The sequence below is a fragment of the Cariama cristata genome, unplaced genomic scaffold (assembly GCF_000690535.1).
Source record: "Cariama cristata isolate BGI_N322 unplaced genomic scaffold, ASM69053v1 scaffold8026, whole genome shotgun sequence".
NCBI lineage: Eukaryota > Metazoa > Chordata > Aves > Cariamiformes > Cariamidae > Cariama > Cariama cristata.
The window spans coordinates 21,348-45,637 of record NW_009620324.1 but is presented as its reverse complement, the minus strand read 5'-3'; the positions used below and the strand labels follow the sequence as shown (position 1 = coordinate 45,637).

General features: G+C 44.7%; 1 protein-coding gene across 1 annotated transcript in view; it reads left to right on the top strand.

Annotated features, from left to right (window-relative positions):
* MAN1C1 (mannosidase, alpha, class 1C, member 1) overlaps positions 1 to 24,290 on the top strand; it is a 42,338-nt gene that overhangs the window by 5,113 nt on the left and 12,935 nt on the right. The window contains exons 2-4 of the mRNA XM_009701575.1: positions 16,937 to 17,052; positions 19,287 to 19,367; positions 21,446 to 21,540. Of these exons, the coding sequence (XP_009699877.1) occupies positions 16,937 to 17,052; positions 19,287 to 19,367; positions 21,446 to 21,540 (292 nt within the window). The remainder of the gene's footprint in view (positions 1 to 16,936; positions 17,053 to 19,286; positions 19,368 to 21,445; positions 21,541 to 24,290) is intronic.

Here is a 24,290-nt window from a genome sequence, read left to right as displayed (position 1 = left end):
CATGACATTAGATAGTTGGCTCCATGAGCTCTTTAAAGAGAGAAATACATTGTAATGAAGATGTTGCTGGAGCACTGTTGCTCCCTAGCATCATCATCTTTTTTTTTTTTTTAATGTATAATGTTACACAACTGAATATTATTTTCAGGAAGGGCATTTTGAGTTGACGTTGGCTTTTGTTGTCACTGAAATCTGTAGCAACAAACTTATTTCCTGTCAGCGGGAAGTAGTGAATCAGAATATCCTCCAAATATCAAACTCGTTGGAGATTGGTTGCATGATTCATGTTAGAGCTGACATTTATCCTTGTTACTTTTTTTTTCCCCTGCTTTCCACCTGCCAAAGATCACTCCTTCCAGACGCCAAGGTTGTCATTAATACTGCAGGGGATCTGTTCCCACTCTGCTCTCACCTTGGCTCGTGGTGAGAATGGTGGCTTCCTTTCAATGTGCTGTTTCAAACATCAGGGCTCCACTGAACCCTAAACCTCACACAGAGAGATTTAAACTTATTACAGTGGCTCAGCTGACAGGTAGTAACTTGTCAGCTTGAAATACTCATTTAAAAAGTTTAAACAGAAAAAAACTATTAATGTCTCATGTAGTGGCCTAGGGCCTTCTTCAACACCTTTGCTGTCAAAGCCCTTATTCTGGGGCTGAGCTAGACCTGATCGGCTTCGTTGTGACAGCAATTCTTGAAGAAATTTTATTTGAACTGTATAGATTCATCTCCCTTCAGCTGAGATTTACATCTTAGAAAACAAAAAACAAACTTGGAAGACTCAGTGGAGAACAGCCTTGGCCTCAGATGCAAAGCACAGATGCACATTCCAGTGTTTCTCTGTGTTCAGCCCTTTAGATACGAGGAGAACGGCAAAGATTGGACAGCAAGGGTTTGGTCTGGGCCTGTCTTTAGCAGGAAACTGGGCAAACTTCACATTATCTCAGTGTAAAATCATTAATCATCCTGGGCTTCCTCATGAGTTTTATGAACTTTCCATTGACCCTGAATAGAGTTTTGAATTTAATGAGACCTAAAAGTAGGAGAGTGTCTTGGGATTTGTCAGAACTGCTTTGCACAGCAAAATGGAGGAGAAGGAAACAAAAAAGAAAAAGAAAAACAGCCATTAAAGTAGCAAATGAAAGCAGACAAAGAAAGAAAATTGTGTTGAGATGTTGTGACTAGAGAGCATTTGTTGGGACCTCTTTTCGAGATGCTGAGGAGTAGAACATACAGCGATGTGGAGGAAGCAAGCCACACATGAGCAGCCCTGTTACCATGTAGACAGAGGAACAATCCAGGCTGTAACTTTTTTTTTTTTTCCTTTTTTTTTTTCAGACTCTGAGGGCTATGTTTCAAAATACAGTCTGCTTGTCTTTAAGCTTTTTTCTTTTTCTTTTTTTTTTTTTTTTTAAATCACCCTGTTATGGATGTTGTTTGTGCCTCATTCCGGACACTAATTATGTGGAAATAATTGTCTAATCTTCAGAGATATTGAGCGTGTGATTAAAAGGCAGCCAACTGAGAGTGGGTGTAGTTGGACTGCTCACCGATTCTTCTCTGGATTACGGAGGCGTTGGTGGCAACGCCACAGCAAAAGCTGAGCTGGAGATTTGGCATTTCCAACTGGCTTGAACTAACATCCAGCATTCACTCCAAGGATCTTAATGGCACCCCTCTGTGTTGACTTGGTAATAACACAGAATATGCAGAGCTGAATACCAGACTTGAAGCTCCTGACTACACAGATACCTCTGCTTTGGTCAGAATATATCTTTCAGAAATGCTGAGGCCCATTCATCTTCTAGCCACTGTTTGCAATCAGATGCTTTACGTAATTGCTGCTGCAGACACAAACCCAGCTGCAGACTTGCGCTTCTAGAAGCTACGTAGAAAAGCAGAGCAAGTTAAGAATATTTTTAAAATATACTTTTAGCTATGCCTTTTTGTGTTGGAAATATCTTGAGACTTCTTGTTTTCTTACCTTGAGCCCTCTGTATTTAGCTTTTCCTTGTTTATTCAGAGGAGATGGGTAGCTATAAACCCACTTATCTTTGTTTTTTATTCACTCCTTTACCACTCTTGAAACTTCTGAAGAGATTAGGCAGGTTCAGAACTGGCTTTGCAGTGTTAGATTTCACATTTAGAACTTAACTGCTTTATCATATCTCTTTTTGTGCTACTACTGAAGTTTCTTGCCACCTTCATTATATATCTCATTGGATATTCATCTGGATTAGCGTTAGATTTTTGGCATTTTTCTGTTCACCTTCAGGAGATCACATTTCAAATGGCTTCCGCTACAGAATTTCCTATTCTATCATTTCTCCAGGTACTTATTTCTGTGGGTTTTTTGTTTTGTTTTGTTTTTCCATCTCTGTTGCCTTTTGGGATGAGAGAAGTCTCTTATCTCACTTAATCAGTAGGTTTAACATCATCCCATGGGACGTCAACTTTCAGATTTGTCACTGGTTTCAAGGTTGGATCTATGTGTTCAGAATATTGTGGTAGGCATTTGTCATTTGAAGACCTTTATACTTTTAAAAAATACTCTCTTTTAGCCTCTCAGGATTGTTCTTGTCTCTAGAGAGAATTTTTTGGAAGTTCAAGAAAATCCCTTAGCCTTTGCTTGAGGCGTTAGTGTGAAAAAAGGGGAGGATTTTTTTTGACTTACTAAAATTGTTCATCCGTCTTCTGATGTTTTATTCTCAAAAAATCTACTGTACCCTAACAGACTTTATATGCAACTCCCAAAAGAAAAAAGGAGAAAAAAATCTCAGTGCAGGAAAATGAAGGTGTTTCAAGAGAAAGTTCTAGAGGCAGAGGTGGTTTCCATACCGGTTTCAATATACCCATAATATCCTTGCTCTGATAAAAACATGCAATTAAGAACACCTAAGTTATGCCTATTTCTTGCCACAGTGCTTTTATCTGAATACGTGATTACATAGGGATATCATTTCTTCACAGAGCTGGAGGGTGGGAAAGCACAAATTATGTGAATACCGAAGTGTAGCATGGTCCAAGATCACAGCATTTCTGGTGAAGGTCTTCGCAGCAGCCTTGATTTGTCTGTCTCGCATCTTAATTTCCAAACTCAAATCTGTGCTGTGCTCTGCAAGCAAGAGCAGGTAATTCAGGAACAAAGAAACCGAGGATCAAGTTTTTCCCGCACGTGAGAGCAGAGAGCTTTCATTGACTTCACCGAGGCCTTCTTCAGGCATCTGGAAGTGGAAGTCGCCTTCAGGCATTAAAATTAACACCTTTTGACTAGGCTAGAACATTCCTTCACTCTTGGCAGGCTGCATCCTGGTTGCTGTGGGAACCAGCATTTTTAATTTCCTGACTTCTGTGTATATCCAAAATTGTAACTGTGATGTACTCTGTCACGGAGGTAGCTTTGGGGGTTTGCAGGGAATCGAACCATCAGAAAGCATTTTATGTAGCACTTCCTTCCCTCAGAATCACTTTGGTGCATCTCTAAGGGGCATCTTTGTGAGGCTTTTTGGAGACCTGCAATTCTCATTGATCTTAGTGAGTAATCACAGAACAAAAAAAGGAATGGCAAGAGGTCATTTAGTCCTTCCCTTCTTAAGTCATCCCTAAGCTACTCCGTGTTGGAAAGTCATCGCAGGCATCCTGCTTCAGTGCTTTACAGTTTTAAAGCTTGTACTGGTGTCTGACCTCGCTCTCCTGTGGAAAGTTAAGCTGTGACTTCTTGGCCTCTCCTCATGGATGTGGAGGATGGTTTACCATCATACTCTTTGCAGCATCTCTCTGTGTCTTTGCAAAATGTCGCCAAGTTCCCTTCAGCCTTCTCCCCTCAAGGCTGAGCAACCCCAGACCTTTCCAGCTTTAATTGTAGGTCACGTTCTTCTGTGGCCTTCCCCTCAGGGCTGCTGCTCCCCTCTGAAGTCTCCAGATGAGCCAGATATTTCTTGAAGTGGACTCTGTGTCCTGGCTGAGGCTTTGCCAACACAGCGTGGAGTGTAAGAGCCCTTTCATGTCTTGCATGTGACACATGCTATTTACCTGTCCTGGGGTGGGGTTTGCTCCTTTTTGGAACATTACAACATTGTTGATTTGAGCTGAATTTGTGATCTGCTGTAGCTACAGTTTTGTTTTCTGCGAGTGCTGTCTAACCATTTATTCCTTATGCTTCGTGGTTCGTTGTTCTTCCCTCAGGGTGAAATACGTTGTGTGTCCTTATTGAATTGCATCCTGGTTATTTCAGACTATTTTCCCAATTTGCTAAGATTATCTTGATATCTAATCCTGTCAAGCAACATACTGGAGAGCATTTGGAGTCTTTCAGCCGGGGTCGTCTTGGTGTGATTTTAACAATATAGGAGAGAAAAGGAAGAATATGGACAGATGGTTCCAAGTGATGGAGTTACCATGGCTTAATGTGTTCCTGCTCATCAGCTGAGGCATGATAATGACTTTGCATTCTCCTGACCCACTGCGTTCACAAATACAGTGTACTTAGATTCTTTCATCGTTGATTATTAGGGATCCTAGATCAGCTCATGAGCAGTAACTTGCTTAGCAGTATCTGGATTGAGAGCAGGTGTCCAGGCCCAGCACCTCCCATTCTGTTGCATACTGAACAGCATAATTAATCCTATTACTTCATTTTGAGGCAAAGAGCAGTTTCTTTCCTGTATCTCTGAATTCTGCTCTCACATCTGGGCTTGTGTTAAGGACCAGATCATTTCTGTGAACATGCTACGGGAGGTGATGTTTGCTTGTCCGGACTATAGATAAAACCACGTCAGGGATGAGCAGTTTTATAACCCAAACTAGAATGCACTGTCTGTTCTGCAAAGCCCTTCCAGAGCGTATCTTAGCGGCTGAGGGAAAAATGCCATCTAGAGTTACGAGCCGCATCTCTGTCTCCTGTGCTGTCGTAACACGTCTGCCACAGCCGTTTTTTGGGAAGTGTGTTTGGAAGATAGAAGGGCACCTTCTTCCTGATTATTATAACGAAGCATCTCTCCTTTGAATTCTAAGGTGAATTAGCAGTCTCTGCTCATTAACTGCTACCTACGTCGCTCGGAGTCCATGGAAAATAGTTGCAGGTAGGACGTGTGTGTTTGTTTTAATAGGACTGTTGGGACCCCTCACATTAAATGATGCAAGTCCTTGAGGAGGTATGTGAAGGAGCAATAAATAGTATATAATCAGATTACCTTTGACCAGACTAAAATTAATTTCAAACATCCAGAAGAGGAGAGACCAGCAGTATTTTGCCCCACCAGTATTGCTGCTGTTGTCTTCTGCTTAACCTTCTTGAACTGTTCCTCCCAGAATTACTCCGTGCTTGTCAAATTACCTATCTTTGCCAGAATTAATTACCTCTACTTCACTGACATCTGAGCCCTGTTGCCCAAAGGTGAAAACCTCTTTCCCGAAGGAGCATTTGAATGATTATTGCTTTCAATTTTCTGCTGAGCTCTCCATAGCTGACATAGTCTGCCTGCAATAGAATCTGTGTGTCATGGGAAATGGATTGGATACACATGGAGAGTGGATTTGCAGCATCTCTCCTGTATCAAGGATTGTGTTCCTGAGGCTTGGTCAAACCGCTTCCTCTTCTGCAACACTTTCAAATAGAAACAGTTTGATTTGAGCTCCAGGAGGTTTGGAGTCATGCAGTGACAGGACAGTGCCTGTTGTTGGAGGATCGCTAAATGATGAAAGATGGTTGGAGAAACTGGGGAAAAGAGGATTAGGCTGGGGAGCTGCTGCCAAGTATTAAATACTTAAGAATCAGTTGGCAATAGGTGCTTATCATCTATCTTCTCTCCCCTTCCACTGAAGGAAGTAACTGTCTGAAGGCCTGTTACTGTGACAAGCAATTCATTTTTATGCTGAACACCATTCTTTTCTTTTTTTCCAGTGCATAATAAGAATATTGCTAACCTGTTCCCACCAGCCTGATCTCCTCCAGACACAGTCTACTTTGCCACGTTCCTAAATGAGCATGAGCTCTCTTTTTTCTCTCTCTCACCCATCACTTGTTCAGGGGAGAGCTGCCATTGCTAGTTCAGTTTGAATGATAGACTTAATTCTTCAGGGGAAATTAATATTTGAGAAACATGAGTGGTTTGTAATCCAAAAAAGCTATTTCTTCCCCAGGTGGAACACATTCTGTATTAAATTTGATCATAGCAACCTAAAAGCCAACATTTCAAGATGCTTCTCTGTGATGCCAGATTTACCTAGAAACTGTGTGGCACATATGCTAACACCCATTGTGTAGTGCAGGTGGAACTGTGATTCATTATCACTTCCCATTAACAACAGGAAGATCGCTCCTGTTGGCAACGAAAACCAGACTGAGCTATCTTGTGGGCCACACGTTTGGGCGATCTCCTTAATGCCAGTCTTCAAAATTCCTTGCCTTTGGGTGGGAGGTGGGTCATCCTTGTTTGGCCAATAGCTCTTTCAAGGTGGTGTTACCTTTTAGTCTCTTTGCACAGGCTGATGTAGCATTGGCTCTGCTTCTTCCAAGCCACGTGCACCAGGATTAGTTGCTCTCCTGTTTCTAAGCATCTTTTCAGGGAGCGATCAGCACTTTGACCTTTCCTTAGTTGGGGCAAGTGTGACGTTATCCACCCTACAGTGTACAGGACTAGGCTTTGACTCGTTTTAGATACAAAGCTTATAGAGTGGCAGTAACCTCTGCGTTGTCTTGAGTGATGCCCTGCTTTTAGTAAAATGCATGGATTTCTGATGGATCCACTGAGTATTTCTTCCAGAACTGCAAGAAAATTAGCATCCCCGGGATCGGATAATTGATAGCTAAAGAGATTAGTAGCCAGTTGGTAGCCTACAAAGCAGGGTCATCATTCTGTCAGCTACCAGAGCTAAATCTGTCAGGAATCATGAAGTGGAAGAGATCAGGCGTGGCATGTCAACACAGACTGAAATCAAGGGTGGTTTGTGTCTTGAGGTGATGGAGGCTGGTTTGTTGGGATATGTGGGGGCTTGGCACAGTCCCCCCCTATGTCTGTTGCCCCTGCTGCAGGTAAGGACAAGCACCAGGGAGAGGCAGAATCTAAAGCTAAGCAGAATGAGTGCGGTTAGAGAGCTGGGAACCACGGCAGTGCCCAGCATGTTGCCCCAAGACCCGGCGGAGGCTGGGAGGGGAGCAGAGGGCAGAGCTGCCCATGGCGGCTGCCTGTGAAGCTGCTGGAGGCCAAGGGCTCCGTAAGGTGGGTTCTACTCTTCTGCGTAGTTCCCCCCCCGGCTCTGTGCATCCGGGGAGCACGTGTGGGGTGGAGGGTGTTTGGGGTGTGACCTTATGACCAATATCTGGAGAGGAGAGTGAGGAAGATTAATACGAAGAAGGCTGGAAAATAACCTTGGATATGAAGTGGTTTTTGATGAAGTCCCTGATGTGTAGGTGCAGTGGTTTATTTGGAAAGCCAAGAAAAATGAGGTTGCTCAAAAGCTAATGGACTTTTTTTTTTTCTTTAAGTCTACAGGAGAATGTGCTGATAAAAAAATAAATAGATCTTTTCTAGTTCTTGGGCTACTTTTTTGTCCCCTTTATCTCTCTCTTCTGCTACCTTGTTGCTCAGATGTAATTTGTTTAGTTTACCTTAAGTAAAGGGAATAAAGTTACTTTGTGTTACAGCTATCAGGTTCACAGACAAAAACTCAATAAATAAGAGACAGTGGCAAGGCTGTAACTCAGGTCTGGTGGTGGTGGCTTTGCAGGCTTCATCTGCAGTATGTCGGTACCGTTCACAGGCAGCCAAAGGTCTGGGTTGTAATGACTTAACTGAGAAATTTTCTTTCTTCCTGAAAGGCCTGTAACCTGTTTCCTAGTTTCATTTGGATTTTCTGTTTAATTTGTGCCAGCTGAAGAAACAGTACCAGTCCTGTCCTAGAGATCACTGACAACTGGCTTGATCCTACTTGCAATGTGAGCAGATTGTCTTTCTACATGAGAATATCTTCTGGAACTGGACTGTATCTTTCAGTACTGATATCTAGTGCAAGGTTTCCATGCTGGAGGACAATTATGAAAGGAAAAGTTAAAAAATAAACTGTTGGGAGTGTTTTTGTGTGGCCAGCAGTGCCGTTCCAGAGGGAAGATGTATGGTTAGTGCAAGGTGTTTAGGATGAGCAGAGGTGGAAACGCCAGCTCAGATGATGGAGGGTAAACTAATGTGATGAACGGAGATGGGGAGACAGCAGCTGGCTGGGGAATGGGCCAGTATACAAGGGGCTCTTTGCTTTGTGTCAGAGGGGTAGCGTGTGCCTTGCTGTCTGTTGACTCTTGTTTCTTGTCTTGCTGTAACTGGTACTGAGTAGAGCAGGCTAAAACTTTGGTCAGCATGCTGCAGCACTTTCCCTGAACACGGATTTTTCAATCTTTTTATTTCTCTACCCAGCACGTTAACTTCATTTAAACTCTTTTTAAACTTGGAGAAAAATGCCTACTGCTTTTTTGCTGGCAGAAGAACCTAAAGCCCAGACCGGGCCGGGAGCTCTGGCCTAAACCCAGATCCTATCTCAGGATTTCCAGGCTCCCGACCGCTTGTTCTGCCTGACCCAGAGCACTCTGCAGAGAGGATTGGCAGATATTTGCTGTGAAGCAGATTTTTCAAGAAACTGTGCAGTGATTTTTCACAGTTTACTTTGTTGCCAAGATAATCCTGAGATGTCTAAAAAGTCTCTGTAGATTTCCCCCAGAATTTGACAGTGTGCCACCACCCAGAAGCTGTCTGGTGACGTGGTCTCAGCCAGCTCCTAGGCTTCTCACACAAATCTCTGGTTAAATGTCAAAAGTTCAGTCTGGTCTCCAAGCACTATCAATGAGAAAAAGAACCAAAAAGAACACGAAAAGCAGCACTCGGAGATGGTCGCTTTTCAAACTCCTGTTTTAACAAGGCACCGATTTTAATCAAAGCCAGTTCAATCTTTTGAAGCCTTCGGTACCAGCATAACCAGAAGAAGGGATCTCAGTGTTTTCAGTTCTTGTTTTGCCCTGCATCACCTGCACCCCAAGAGGTGAAGATAAATAACCAGTAACAACTGGAGTCTTTTGCACCTCAACAGTTAACAAGTTCATCATGTTTCATAGAAACGGCATCCTAATTTTTATTCCAAACAAGATTTCAGCACTAATTTTTGTTTTGACAAATATGATTTGACATAAGAACAGTGGGAGTCAAGACCTTTCATTTTTGATCTAGGTTTACATTGCGCTGATCTAAATTCCTCCCCCTTTTGCTCTTGCCTTTCAATTGTAAACTTGGTTATTAAAGTTAGCAAAAAGCTATTTGAAACTCTCTGTTCTGTAGCATTTAAACAGTCCTGCTATATGCAAGATTAAGTATGATAGCTTCCTAATGACTTGCACTGTTCATTTTAAGCATTGGCACAATGCATTACTGTACGGATTTTTTAAATGGCTTTGTTGAAAATGAAGGATTCGGTTTCTGTTCACTGAGAAACTTCATAAAGGATTGTTTGCCAAATTGCAAGACCAGGCCCCCTGGGACTTAGTCTCCGTGACATTAGAGACGATATTCCTTAACCTCTTTGCTCTAGTGCTTTGGCACTGCCTGCTGAATAGGTGTGTTGGTGAGGTTACTTTGCGCTTCCATCTATCTCTGCGGCAGACAACTCGCAACAGCAGTGTAATGACAACAGCAGGGGTACGTGGCTCTCTGAACGCAGGTGATATGGCACAAAGAAGAATTTTATTCAAGCTAAACCCTCACATCAGGGAGGTAGTGTTGAAAAGCTGGTGAAGATACTTCTGTCTCCTGCTGCTTGGGAATCCTTGCTCCATTTCCCGCATTGCAAAGGCAGTGCATCTAGGCATATGCTAAATTTGTCATTGTTCCCTGCACCTAGATAGCAAAGCTGGTGAGAGTTGAGACCGGGAGACTGCCTTGTTGCATGTGATGTATTTTGGCTTTGTGGCAGGGCAGCCGCGTTTCAGATCCCACACCTGCAAGCCATCGTGCTTAGTGACTCCCCAGACACAGAGTGGCTGTTGGGAGGTAGACAAAGCCCTTGGTAAAAGGCATTTCTCCTTCCTGAGGAAGAGGGCTATTAAAGACCCCACTCTTAGCTACTCATTTGCTGAAGCATCACTTTTACAGCTTTTTTAAAGACTCTCAAGGGACAGACTTGCAGCTGGGAGCCCTTCAAGTCTCATATCTGGCCTGTGATACTCCAAGTTGGCTATTTTGGGAAGAGGGGAGTGAGGGAAGGTGACTCTCTCTGTCCCTCCCATCACAGCTGCTCCACTTGGTCTAGAAAATCAAACATTTGCTAAGCTATGGAAGCTGAATATGTCCTGGGGTTAGGCCACTTGTTTAGCCATTGGGAGAAGCAGGTGCAGGTCTTTGTACTAAGTCTGGTAGCAAAAGGACATGAACAGGTAGATCCCCAGCCTGTAAATACCTCACCCCAAGCAGGTATTTCATTTTGGTGAAAATGCCTTCCTAGAGCCTGAGTAACTTCTGCAAAAAACCAAACCAAAACAAAACCCAAACAAAACCAACACAAAATTGATTTTGACAAAGGAACGCTCTTTGATTCCCCAAAAGTGGATACTCTCCTACCCATCAGGTAGGAGAGCTGGTTGGACTTTGTAGGAATGGAGCTGGAAAAGCCAGAAGGAAGAGCAAGGGCTTGGCTCACCCGTGTGAGCTGCTATAGAGAGCATGCAAGGCTGTTTTATAAGATTCTGGAGAGAGGTCCTGAAATGTAAGCTGCTGCGCTGGCTGTCTTGTCTCTTCGGGCCTGCTATTCTGCATCCTACTTAATACAAACTCTCTGAGGTAGGATGAAGGTAAATTAATCGTGCTTTGTTACCAGTGAGTCACTCTGTTGCCTAACTATTGTCTCTTCTCTTGTCGGTGAGTCACTGACACCTTATTAGAGCAGCTGACAGACCCCAGGCCTTGTTCCCACTGGAAGGAGTATGATGGGGCTTTGTTTCAATGACAACTGGAGAAGCTGAAAAGATGGCATGAGGCTCAGGCTCCAGAGCCCAGAAGGTTGATGGATTTCCTCGGTTATGGGCAACACTTTAGCAGTTTGAACTGATAGAGTAGGAGCAGAGCAGGGGAAGACAAACCGTTTTCTGAGCACAGCAAAAACCACCATCTATTTTCTGGTGCCAAGGGAACGTGTTGAAAATATCCTGGATGCTCTTGCAAGTGCTCTGCAGTCTCTTTGTTTTTAATTTTTCTTTCTTCGTAGTCTGGTTCTGTCCCTCTTCCCTTTTCTTTCCTGTTTTTTGTCCTTTTCTTCAGTCCCTGCTCACTCCTCAGTCATGTAGTTGCTGTTAAGAGAAATCTACCCAGTACTGTGCATCTCAGCTTGCTACTGTCTGCCTGAAGGGTGCAGAGGGTCAAGGCAGAGGTTCTTTCAAGCTGAAAGTTTTGACCTTGGCTGCAAGAAGCCTTATGAAAAGTTGTCGCTTTCTCTGATGTGACTGTCTTCTGTGTAGCTCCCACAGAGACTGAAGGAGAGCTAAACCCAAGATAATGTCATGGTCTGCTGATGAAAGGCAATTCTTTGGTGTGAAGACTTTGTCTTTGGCTCAGTAGATCATCTCACTTCCTAAAAAGTGTAATGCTGTCCTCTGGGCCCTTTCTAATGGGGCAGCTCAACTGAGCTGTGTGAGCAATGCCTGGATCGATGTTCTAGCCTGGTACGACATGTGGCCATCCCTTGCTGTTCCCAGGCCAGCTTGACTCGTAAACATGAGCAGATGTAAAGTGTTCACATCAGTTGAATTTCACATGTGGATTTGGTGGCTCATGAAAGCTTCAGCAAATCAAATGTAAACTCTTATTGCTCTACTAATGATCAACGTGCAGTTTCTGTTGTGTACCTGATGCTGGTATGTTTGATTGGCCTGTTTCTGCCTAAATTGGTGGGTTTGATTTGCAGATAATGGGTAGCTGAAAGGAAGTTCACTGACGCAGCAGGAGTTGTGATTGTTACCACAGTTATACTTAGTCCCTGCTTGGTGCTTTGCAGTGCTTCCCAAGCCTTAATTAGCCCTTGCATGTTTGGCGGCTGATAGGGTAGATCTTCTCCAACTTTGATCAGCCCTGATGGCCTCCCTTTAAGCTATACGTTGAGAAGAAAGCTGTTCCCTTTTCTGTTCGAGGCACTGGCTTGCCAGCATGCTGAAGGAGAGCAGGGCCGTGGGATATGTGCAAATGGGTGAACCTTGTGCATGTGCCACAGGGCCCCATCTGTTACTTGTAGGTTCCCCACTCACCTAACTTGGAGCTTTTGACCCTTTAAAATCCTTGTTCGGGTTGTGATCGGGACCATGTATCTGTCACTTCTTGGCCGTAGTCCGTGGGTTCACAGTCGGTACGGATCTTCGCGTTGGGGTCAGAGGAGCCCAGGGCTGCAGTGCCAGCTCTGCTGTCCTGCCCTGTGGCCAGCAGCGGGTTCGGAGAGGGCTGTCCCGTACCGGGCAGGAGGAGCCTGGCTGGCAGCTCCCCGGGTAGCCTGGCAGGCTTTTGTACCTGTTAGTTCCTTTGGTTGTTGAGATTGGCATATGTCTTCCAAAGCGTTCCCCCTCTGGCCCATGAACAGACGTTAAACCTCCTAATGAGCCTTTGGAATTGTGTTTTGTCTTATGAACTCTCGGCAAGTGGCTTTAACGAACCCCTGAGCTAGCAGGCAGCAGGGACGAGTCAGGGATAGAAGAGGATGAGCCCTTCTATTCAGATTATCTACCCAGACTAGAGTGAGCTGCTACAGGCTTTATCTGTGGTTTTTAGAGATAGCGCTACCATTAATTCCCATGAGACTGTATTGCTTGAACGGTCTTGTTCATCCAGACTGGCATTAAAGCACATTCCCGCTGAGGCTGTGGGGGTACGGTGCGCGTACAATGCCATCTCCTCTCCGTGGAGTGCTCCATTCAGCACCTTTCACAAGCATTATGTTAATTAATGTAACATTTCTTAGTGATTTCTGTGGCAGTGTTCACAAGCGAGCGGGTGGATGCTCGTTCCTCTGGGTGGGTGGAAGTAGGAACAGAGCAGCCTTGTTGCCTACATGGATATCTCCATTCTTCTTGCACACAAAAGAGCAAATACACTTGTGGCTTGGGACGGGGTGGTACAGGCCCTCCTTCGGCTCAAGAAGAGATGAACCTTTGTATTGCTACCATGAGCTGCTGCTTCTGCTGTGCTGCCGTTCTCCCACAGATGAAGCTCCAGGCAGAGGCCCTGCCGTTTGCTGTCACAAGAGCTGCATTGAAGTCCTTCAGTTAGAAATGCCCCTCGACAAGCGTCCCTGCATTCCGCCTGAGGTCCCAGTTCTTCCCACTGGTCCCAGTAGAGGGTTCCTCCTTCCCATTCAGAATGGCCGTGGGTTTTCACTGGGCAGTGTAGGAGCTGATGTGGATCCCAGAGCTGGGGGATCCCATCACCTTCCCTTCTGGCCATCAGGAAAGTGATCTTGCCTCTCCCGAGCAAGGTGTTTCTTGGTTTCTACTTTAGAACTCCCTCAGAGAGAGTGCAATGAGGCTGAAACCAGTAATTTAGAGAGAGGAGTGTCAGCAAGAGGCAAAACCAACAGAGTGGGGTTTGATTCCTTTTCCTTTTGAAGTTGCTTCCCCTTTGATTATATCCCTCACATTATAATGTGTAGATCTGGAAAGGTGATTATTTTTTAACATCTCTCAAAATAAGCAGCATGTCAAGCAAATATCCCCACCTTTATAAATGTGTGCATATATATTGTAATACACATGCTGGGATATGTGTAGTACCGTCTTTTGACAGCTGAGTAGAATCAGGGCCATTGGATGTTGTATCATGAGCTCTGTCATGGTCTGATGAAGCAAAGTCTGAGCAGGAAGGAAGGGAGATGCTCCTGTAGCGAAGAAGTAACATGCCAGTGTGCACAGTGGGGTCAGGGCCCTTCCTAGATGTCCCCTCTGTCCTGGCAAGTGATGGAGACACAGCACCAAACCCCTGGTGCCTGGTTTGCTCTCTGCATGGTTGCAGAGGGGAGGGAGGTTCTTCTTTATCGTTCTCGTGAGACAGCTGAAGCTGACGCGGTAGCTCTTGGTATTGCGATAGACTTTGTTAGCTGTAGGAAAAAAAAGTCAGCCATGCATTTTGCAATTGCTTCAAAGCTGGTGCAGAAGAAAGGGAACATCGACAAGACCCTTGTACAAAACACACAGCCTGCAGTTCTTCAGATACAGAGTGTTTGGGGGAATATTTAAAACAAATGTTTAAAATGACGCAAAGACAAACCAGCAGGGAAGCAAGGTTTGCCCTCCACTTTGTCAAATACAGGGGAGGAAAGCTAAACAAGTCCGAGCTCTGCTTTAGCAAAGATCCGAGCATGTTCCTAATTCCCAATGCAATTCATGTATTTAAAGGCCTTACTTGCTAAAAACATAAAAGGCTCTGTCAATTCAAGCAGTATTTTTCACTTCAATTAATCATCCTAGAATATTGTAACTTTGTTTTCTCTTTGTTTAGTTTGAGCAAATCCAACTTTTCTCATTGTCTCTCTGCAGATTATGAAAGGCTTTGTGGATTATGTCATCAAATTAAATCGAGCCTGTTAGTGTTACTCTCAGAATATCACAGTAATGGGCTGTGCCTCAGGCAGCGTTGCTCTTCCTTGTCTTTTTAAAATGTTTTGCCTGCGTCCGTGTTCCTCTGAGCTGGTGTCTCTCTCCTTGCTACTAGGAAAGTGTATAAAAATCACATAATCATTAATATTGAAGAATCATTAAGGCTGATAAAAGCAGCTCTGACTGCGATGATGTTGTTTTTCATGGTCACTGCCTTTGGAAAACATGCCATACAAACATCAGCTCAGCTGTTTTTTAGAACCCACCGGTTGATCTAGTGGCTGTTTGACTCCATCTATTGCACTCTCGGAGATGGCTCCAGTTAGGTGATCATTTCGCAAGCCTGCAGGAATAAATGGATTTCTAGAGGCTGTCTCTACTGCCTTCATCCCTTTTCCACAGCCTCTGTTTTTGATGCAGACAGCATCCAAAAGCCAGCAATCTGTAGTTGAGCAGTAAAGTCTTGGTTGGGTTTTCATTAAAGCGATGATGTGCTGACTGGCTGAAAAGTGTCAAAACTGCAATCTTGTAACATCAACAAAATAAGACAGGATGCCTTTCTTACGGGAGAGGAATGCTGAAAGCATAAACGAGCCCAGCATGAAATTGGTGGATCTGAGCACTTCTCTGGGGAAAAGGTATGATGTACATCAGACACAGTCGCTTTTTTCCTTTAATAAGAAAAGACCAACATCTTAAGGTTCATGACACATGACTCACCTTTGCCTTCCTCTCCCCTCTGCAGTAGTTCCTCGACAGTGCATCCAGCTGGGTTTTCCTCTCTTAAGCAGAACTAGAATTGAAGTTACACTGAAGGTATCACAAAAGTGCCAAGCCAATCTAAGCATGCAATAAAAGGCTGGGAAAGCTGGGAGAATTTGGTGTAGTATTTTAAAGTCTATTAGCGAGAAGAAGGAACTGACTGAGCCAAATAGAAATACGTCTCTGTAAAACCCCTGGGCATAAGGCAGTGTGTGTGAGTCTTTGTGGTTACACTGGAAGGAGAGATGATAGGGGCAAGCAGTTTCTCCTGCAGAAACAAAGCCTGAACCTCATCCAAGTGTTGCTGCTACCAGAGGCTCCAAGAGGTCCGACTGTCGGGGGGTGGGTAGGAATGTGGCTGCAATGGGGGTGGCGGGGGGGGCTGCGTGTGCACCTTGCTGACGGCAATATAGAGGTAGCTTTGCACCTATGTCTCTGGTGTGTTACATCCGCAGAGGGATGACTGGTGATGACTGGATTCCTCCACGTGAGAGTTTGTGTTTGCTGAGTTCCCCAGGAACTTTGTAACTTAAGCACAAGGGCGTTTGAGTCACAATGTGCTTCATACCCTTTGCTTTCCCATGTTAGGAGTACTTTTAGGGAACCCTAACAGAACTAAAACTCCAGCACCGAGATGTTCCAAACCCAGGGTTGTTAGCATCTCTAGTTTCATTTCATCTCAACTGCTACAAGATTGTATGTCTACACACCCCATATAGTTTTCTTGGCATGGCATGCCGCGTCATTCTGTCTCACTGGAAGTTCTCCTGTAGTCCATTTGCGTAAGACAACGCTTGGCATGCAATTTTTTTACATGAATGACATGGTTGGTCCAAGTACTTGGTTGGCATTCGCTTCGTCTGCATGTGTCCCATTGCCATCTGCTGGAGAATGGTGAGTGTGCTCTCAGGGACTGTTCTGTTAGCCAAAGGAAGGGAGCTATCCCTAAGGTCACCCACTCTCTCTTCAAGATTCATTAAGATTAGTTTCTGGTCTCCTTGTTCCAGATGAGGCTGTTTTTTGTATATATGCTGGTAGTGGGAAACCCTGGGTCATGGCATGGTGCAAAAGTCCTTTGTGCCCCAGATGACAAACACTGCATCGGGACAGAATGATCAAAGTCCTGTCTTGGGTGCTCTTGCACAATTCTCTCATTTAGAAGAGGGTTATGCTTGTAACCAAGTTGAATTTAGGTTTGCAACTGAACAAAGATTAGGGGTGGAATTGCCTAACCGCTGTGGCCAAGACAAGACTGGAAAACAAGGCCAAGGCTTGCAGTCATTAATGGTGGCTTAAAGTGTGGACCTTGACCTATTCCTTGGGACTATTCTTTCAGAAATCTCAGGCCTTTGAAAATTGGGCTTCTCCGAAGCAGCCCATTCTGGGTAGCAGAGCTCACTAGTCCTGTTAGAAGATCTCAGCCCAGACCACAGCCAGTCTGGATCCCATCCAGACATCCCCAGTATTGGGACTGGAAGCTGCTGCCTGTCCCAGCTCCTGCAGACTGATTTAGAGCTAAAGGAGACTGCATGAATGGGGCTTCATCACGCTGTTCTGTTTGCAATGCAGGAGGCCTTCGAGGAGCTACGGTGGTAGATGCCTTAGATACTCTGTACATCATGGAACTTGAGGAGGAATTCCAAGAAGCAAAGAAGTGGGTGGAGAAGAGCTTTGACTTGAATGTGGTGAGTCAGTTACTGGGAATGCCTGTCTGTGTCACGGAAACAAAACGCTTCGTGTTTGGCCAATTCTGATCACAATCTTCTCTAAGAATCATTTGGGGAGAGGAACTATGAAGTCTGTGGGGGAAGAAACCACTCAACTCTGATTTTTATTTTTTTTTTTAAGGCTGGAGTGACTACTGTGATGATTCACACCATCTTCTGCCTGTATAGGGCACAGGGTTCCAGCCAGGGACCACCAGATCAGACTCACAATGTCTGGTTGAAAATGAGATTCTGTGTTTAATGGTTTTTTGTGTTTTGGTCTGGGCTATAAAAAACAGCTGTAATTATTAGATACTCTGAGGAAGTTTTGTTTGTCAAAGAACGGGTTCTGTTTCATCGCAGGTAAATGTCTCCCTGTGATAAGACAAGTTTTCTTTTTACGTGCTATAGATTAAGATTGAAAATGCTGATCTCCTTGACAGGGCCCTTTGTTCTTATGTCATTGCTGGGACTTGTGCGATGGGAGTGTGGCACCTTGGCAGCAAAGCGGGAGCACATAGTGAGCCTAGATGTAGAAGGAAGGACATCATCTCTAAAAATGGCCAGAGATGCTTGCTCTCTGTGGCCTCTGAAGCTTTCCTAGCCACTTCTTAGAGGTAGTGTCAGACTTGCTGGGACTCTGGGTGCAACACATGCCTTGCAGCGCTGTCAAATGAAGGATGCTGTCCTTCATCTCACTTTGTAGCCAGGGCCCCTTGCCATGGCTCTGACTGTTGGTCTCCAAGCCAGCTCTTGTATTTCTCATGGCAGAGCTGATGGGATCTCATCAGTGGCGTACGGAGAATGTTAAAACCAGAGTGCAGTTCAAACTTTCATTTTTTTAATGCCAGCCTAGTTGTCTGTTGTGAAAAATGGTTCTCCCCATGGGAACAATGCATGCAGCTGCCTTTATAGAAAAGCATCATTTGGGAGGGCACAACTGGCATTCATATATTCATAAAAAGAAGACCACATCTGATAAATTTGGTGAATGCTCAGTATGTTACTGAATTCAGTATGTTACTGCATCGATAAACAAGGGACAAAATCAACTGGGAGATAATTTATCTGCATTTCATAAAAGCTTTTAGTCTTGGCCTGCAGAATAGATTGATCTGCAAAGACAAGAATGAATGCTATGGATTGATCAGTGGAGTCAGAAAGCACAGTGGAGGGGGCGAAGAAGGGAAATTAATTAAAAATTGGCTCTGTACAAGGAACTCTAATAGTCCACAAAAGTGAGGCAGAGACTCCAAGGCCCACAAGCTCCATTTGAAACTGGGTGCCGTGATCTGTCTCATGCAATTTCAGTTGTCATCTCAAGAAAGCACTTGCTCCGATTTGTAACCTGCGGGTATTTGGAAAGGGCAGGCTGGTGCAGAGGGTCGAGTGCCCCTTTGCTCACTGAAAGTGCTGTGTTGGTGGAGGATCTGTCTGGTTTTGGGCTTTATATATTTGCATGAGGTTAGGATTCTTTTGTCATGCAGATTCAATGGCCAGGAGCATGTATTTTTTTAAAGGCACATTTTGAATGCAGTCGCTTTGACATTTGCTGATCATCAGCTGAGTAGGTAGAGCAAAACTTGTTCCAGGTGAGTGGGTTCTTGAGCAATTCAGTGAACCATATCCATCTGTGTCTGCTGTCTGTGGTGGTGGGGCACAGGGACATCACGCAGTTGGTCTCTCCGTGAGCATGCCCATGGCAGGCACCTTATAGGCTGTGGTCCTCTCTGAGCCTGCAGACAGCTGAGCCCTTGAATGACAAAAAATGTCTACCTAAAGCAGGAAGTGCATTACGTCTATCTATTGCAGTGCCCTCTTCACAAGAAAATGGAGAAAGTAATTTTTCAATGTGGCTGTACAATTTTCTTTTTAAATAAAACATTGCAAGGGGTGAATTTGTGCCCTAAACTAACTCACAGCTTTTTGCAAGGCGTAACCCAAGACAGGGTCAGATGGATGGACAATACCTCTGCCCTAACTGATTTACATATTGTCAGCTGGTGATAAATGGCCAGTTTGGGTGTTTCACTCCCTTCAGGCTCCACCTGTCACTGTAGAGCAAAAAAAGTGCTGTGAGATCTTAGACAAAAAGCTGTGTTACACTGTGGATGAGGGCTGGGAGACTAAAGTATCTGCCTACAATCTGTTCCCCTTAGCTGCCATTTGTGCAAGCAGACTTTGCAGTCAAGTGTATCATTATGTATTTTCAGAACGGAGAAGCATCCTTGTTTGAGGTGAACATCCGCTATATTGGAGGACTGTTGGCCACATACTACTTAACTGGAGAAGAGGTTTGTTTCAGTAGCTCTGCATGTCTCGCACAATCCCCAATAATGAACTGAAAGGGTTCTGCAGCAGCTTTTCTCTGAGCATCAGATAATCCCTCCATAACAACAGGCTAAACCTATCATTTTTATGAATATCAAAATGCCACTAATGTTCTTTTAATTAAGTCTCGCATAATTACCTTGCACACACCGTGCGTGGCTGATTTGCAAAGATCTTTTCTCCTGTGAGCGATTCTAGCAAGACGTGTTTTCGGTTGGACACATTGCTCCCCAGTGAAATGCCATTTGCAGTGATCTTTGTCTTTGTACTTGTTCCTTTGTATTCTAAACATAGACAGTATCTCATCAAACATCATTCCAGATTCTGCCTTGGACTAAGGAGGGCAACTGGTTACTGGCAAGTGCTCCAAACTACCTGGACAGTCTTTCTGTAGCAGTAGTTTTTAAGATAAAGTGCCCTAGGGTACTGGGAAGGAGGGTGGCAAACTGCCAGGGTAAGGTACGCATACCTGCCAACTCATGTGACAAAGTGATACAGCTCCACAAAATGTCCCCTTGCCCAGCAGGCCAGGGTTTAATGCCATAATCTCTTTTATAATGTGCCTGGACTGGAATTCTACAGCTGGCTGTAGAGAGATGAAGAGATTATTCCTTTGCCCTGGAAGTCTTAGGCGAGCAGAAACTCTGATTCAAGGGGGAGTTTTGTGAGTGAAGGAACTGGAAGACTGGCTCTTAAATGAGAGCTTAGCTCTCATGCCATACACTGACTGTGGCTGGGTGCTGTCCACCGTAATAGGATGGGATGGCTCATCACTGCATAGTGGCACCATTGATCCGTGGAGTCACAGGAGCAGCTCTGTTACTTTAGTTGCATTTTAAATTAATTCCAGGAATGACTTCTCTCTGTGATTTCCCTCCAGGGAAAACGCTCAAAGACTCAATGCCCCGACTCAGGGCTTGTCTCAGTCACAACTTCAACAAGTTTCAGATCAGCAGAGCAAAAAGAAACCCCATTAAACCATAAAACTCCAGCAGTGGCCTCTTGAAGTACAGTCAGCAGCGATGCTCAGCAGCCAGGGCACTGCTTGTCATATACCCAGTCAGTGTCACCAGGCTGAAAGGCAAAAATCAAGTCCTTGTCTCTTGCTTTCCCTTTTGAACCAAACCCCTATCTCCTTGTGAGTGTATCAAAGGTCTGCAAGCCCCCAGGAGAGCTCAGGTTTCCTCAGTGCCGTATTTTTAGAGCAATTCCTGCTTTCTTGGAACTGCTATGACAGCTTGGGCTGGTATAGGGGGGCTAGAGGTAAAAGGCTTGTGCTTTATCTCCTAAGTCACTTACAGACTTCCCTTGATCAGGACTAATCTCTGGAGCAAAGATTAGTGCTTGTATCAGTTTGTCCCAAAATAATTGTGTATGGTGGCTTTGTGCTGCAAGCCACCATAAGGTATAATTTGATGTGAAAGCCTAAAACTGAGGCATTACAAATGGAAAAGGAGCAGCTTAGCCATGAAACCATGAATCCTTCCTGGAAAGGAGTTGCAAGTAAAGGATTGTTTGTTGAAATCATGTTTTTTACATCAGGAGGTGACACAAGCTAGGCAAATCCATGTTGTAAATCTAACAATGCTTCACCTAGAAAGATTTCTTTTGATTTTAATTCATTCATTTCACCTACCTGTGTCCTCTGCCCCCCTGGGAAAAGGGAAGAATCTGTCCCCAAAGATCTTTGGATCAGTTTAGATCACGGAGATTTGCTGCTGAGGTCCTTGGGGTGTTCTGAGCTCTACAGCTGTGGCTGCTTTCATCCAGGCTGTGGGTTTGGCAGGGAACTTGGGACTGGTTTAGTGGAGATTTTTAGAGGACGTTCAGATAGATACCAAAGTTCAGCATGATTTTTGGTTCAGACCTATCGTGGAATGGAACTAGGGCAGCAGCGTACCTGAAACAGTAGATTCTTACAGTTCGGCAGTTTTAGTTTTTTATAACAGTGTGTTTGAAAAAGGGGATTTGAGAGAATCCAGTGTGACTAGTATTCACAAGCAGTCCATCAAATATTTATCCTCTTTTCTTCTTTTAACAGGTATTCAAGAGTAAAGCTCTGGAACTTGGAGAGAAACTTTTGCCAGCCTTTAACACCCCCACTGGTATCCCACGTGGCGTCATAAATCTGGGCAGGCAAGACACACGTCCTTACAAGCATGTCATTTTATTACTGAATGTTTGTAAAAGACCAGGATTCAAGCAGGAACAGCAGCAGTTCCTCAGAGGTGCCCCCCTCTAGTGCAGATTCTTCGAGGTCATTTGTTTTGCCAACTCAAAACCAAGAGGTGCCTTGGCAGAGATTGCAGGTGACTCAAGTTAAACCCAGCTGTGTTTTATTAATTTTGGGCTATCCGCAGTTTCTTCCTCTACCTCTTGGCAGGGCTCCCTGCTGCAATAGCATTTTCCTCACTCTCATTTTCTTTGAAAGGTTATTTGTAGTCTGCACGTAGCATGCGGTACTCTCTGTATTTTTGCACTGTGCCAAACTAGATGCATGTGAATTTGTCCAGGCTCCATGTTTGGAAAAATTGGGAAAGGAACTGGATGGGACTAGCTGACAGTTTTGCTGCTAGAAAGGGGGAAGCATACAGATCCTGTAGCTTTCTCCCTGCCGGCAGCACTCAGCCTGGTGTGTATTCTTCACTTAGAGCTGCAACATTTCATGTCAGGTAGGTGGTGTTCTCATGCTGGAGGGGAGCTTTGAGGCAGCTGGGTTAAATACCTTGCTGAAAGTCTCTCAGCAAAGAGAGGCAAACCTGGAGGCTGGACTCCCAGTCTCTGATTCTTGCTAGTAGACAGTGTTCCCTGCCAATAAGGGCTCATTGGCTCATTTTGATGCCTACAAAAAAATCCCCCAGGGTAAAAGCTGCATGCCGGCTGAAACAGACAGCAGGAAATGTGGATTAACAAAAGCCTTTCATCCTCACCTCTTGCAAAACTCAGAGCAGCAGCCATGAAAATCATTATTCATCTCTTAGTCCAAATCTCCTGTTTGGATCGCGTCTCTGTGAAGTGCAAAACTTTCGAATGTTTGACTCACACTGACCCATTGCTCAAATATGACTGTCACCCTTCAATTGTCTTAGCTGCATGTGATCCCAGTGAAAATTTGAGCCACCACCACGACTTTAATTGTCTCTTTTTACAGAAAAGACATTCTGCTTCCTCTGTGGCTGATAAAGACTCAGCATAGACTAACCTTTCACAGAAATGCCAAACCCTCCCCTGCCCTTTGTGAAGACAATTGAAACAGACTGTGTCTGCCTAAACATTCCCAAAATGTTTTGCTGATGACCTTGACTAAGAGCAAAGAAAATCAAAATAACATTGAGCCCACAATCCAGAACCTGTATTACTGGCGTGAGCTCTGGCTTCAGGGCCATGAAACTGCTTTGAGGGCTCAGGGTATCAATAGATTTAGGAGCAAGGATGAAGTGAGAAAGTCTGACTACTGCAGGAACACGACGAACAGCCAAAGGCTGTAAACCCAAAGGCAAAGGGAGTTGTTCGGTGTGAGACAGCATGTGGAAGTGAAAGCAGAGGAGAGTGAGGTGATGCTGTGAGAGCATGCTGACCCAAATGTCAGGGCCAAACCAAAGCCCAGGAGAGTTTTGCAAGAAGGAATTCTCTCTCCAATTCTACTTTTGCAAGGATGTGCTAATTCCAGAGAGACCTTGTCATCTCAAAAGGAGGAGAATCTTGCAGCATGTGTAGGCTTTTGTTGGTGGTAGCTTGGGGGAGTGGGCTAAGAATGACATTCAGAAATTTGAAACAAAAGCTGGCATTAAGTCAATTCTGCGTATACATTTTCGAGACCCAAGTACAAAGATGCCCACCCCCCCAGCTCTTCCCACAGCCAACTGGCTTTATCTCTTCCTATCACCCCACACCACCTTTTCCTCTTGTGTCCCCTCTCCGCTGCTGTGCTTCCCTGTGGCCTTCTATTTTCACACAGGCACTGTATCGTATCTCACACAGGCTTGTTTTCCATCCTGCTGGTCCAACTGCCACGTCGTCTGCCAGGTCCTAGAGTACATTGTCTTCTCAAGCTGCTGTTCTGTGCTCTCTGCCTGTGTGTTGCACTGCGATTTCTCTCCCGATGCCTGGATCTTCCTGTTCTGGATCCCTCGCCCCTGCTTTCCTTCACTCTCCCCTAAGCCCTCTGCACCTCCAGATTTTTCCTCATCACCCTCTCCTGATCTCTTTCTTGACTTGGCACTATTTTGCTGCTTTGGTTCTCTCTGAGGGAAGGAGACGACACAACCATTTTCAGACCATGCTTGCACTGGATAGTGTTCAAGGAAGACCCACTTATCTGGGGGATAATGAGAGCTCTGAGCATTTTATTTTGTCTTGGAGACCAAGGTCCTTTAAACAGTAGTTTCCTCTGAGATATTATAAAACAGGGCAGCTGTGAAGACCCAGCTTGTCCAGTCTGTAATGCTGAAAAAATGTTTTCCTGCAGGGGGTCATTTCAGGCTGCTCTTTAACCCAAGGCCACATTGCAGATGTACTCTTGTTTCCTCCAGACCACCTCTCCTTGAGTTTTACTGTGATTTGTAACCCAGGGCTTGGGTTCCTGGCAGCACAGCCCTTGCAGGCAGTGCCTGGCTGCATGTTTGGGACAGAAGTTCCCGAGGGAGGGTTGTGTCGGCCTCTGTGACCGCACATAGCCACTGTCACAGCAAACACGGCCCCTTTTGGCTGCTTCCAAGCCTTCCTCATCTGAACTAGCTCAGAAGGCAGTTTCTGTTTGTGAGATCGTATTTGTTACGATGTCCCTTCAGTGCAGTAAATAAAGAAAGAGTAATTGACTCTTTATAGATATGAGAACACCGTGGGATTGTTTAGCCCACCCATCCCAGGGCCAGCTGCTGCCAGGT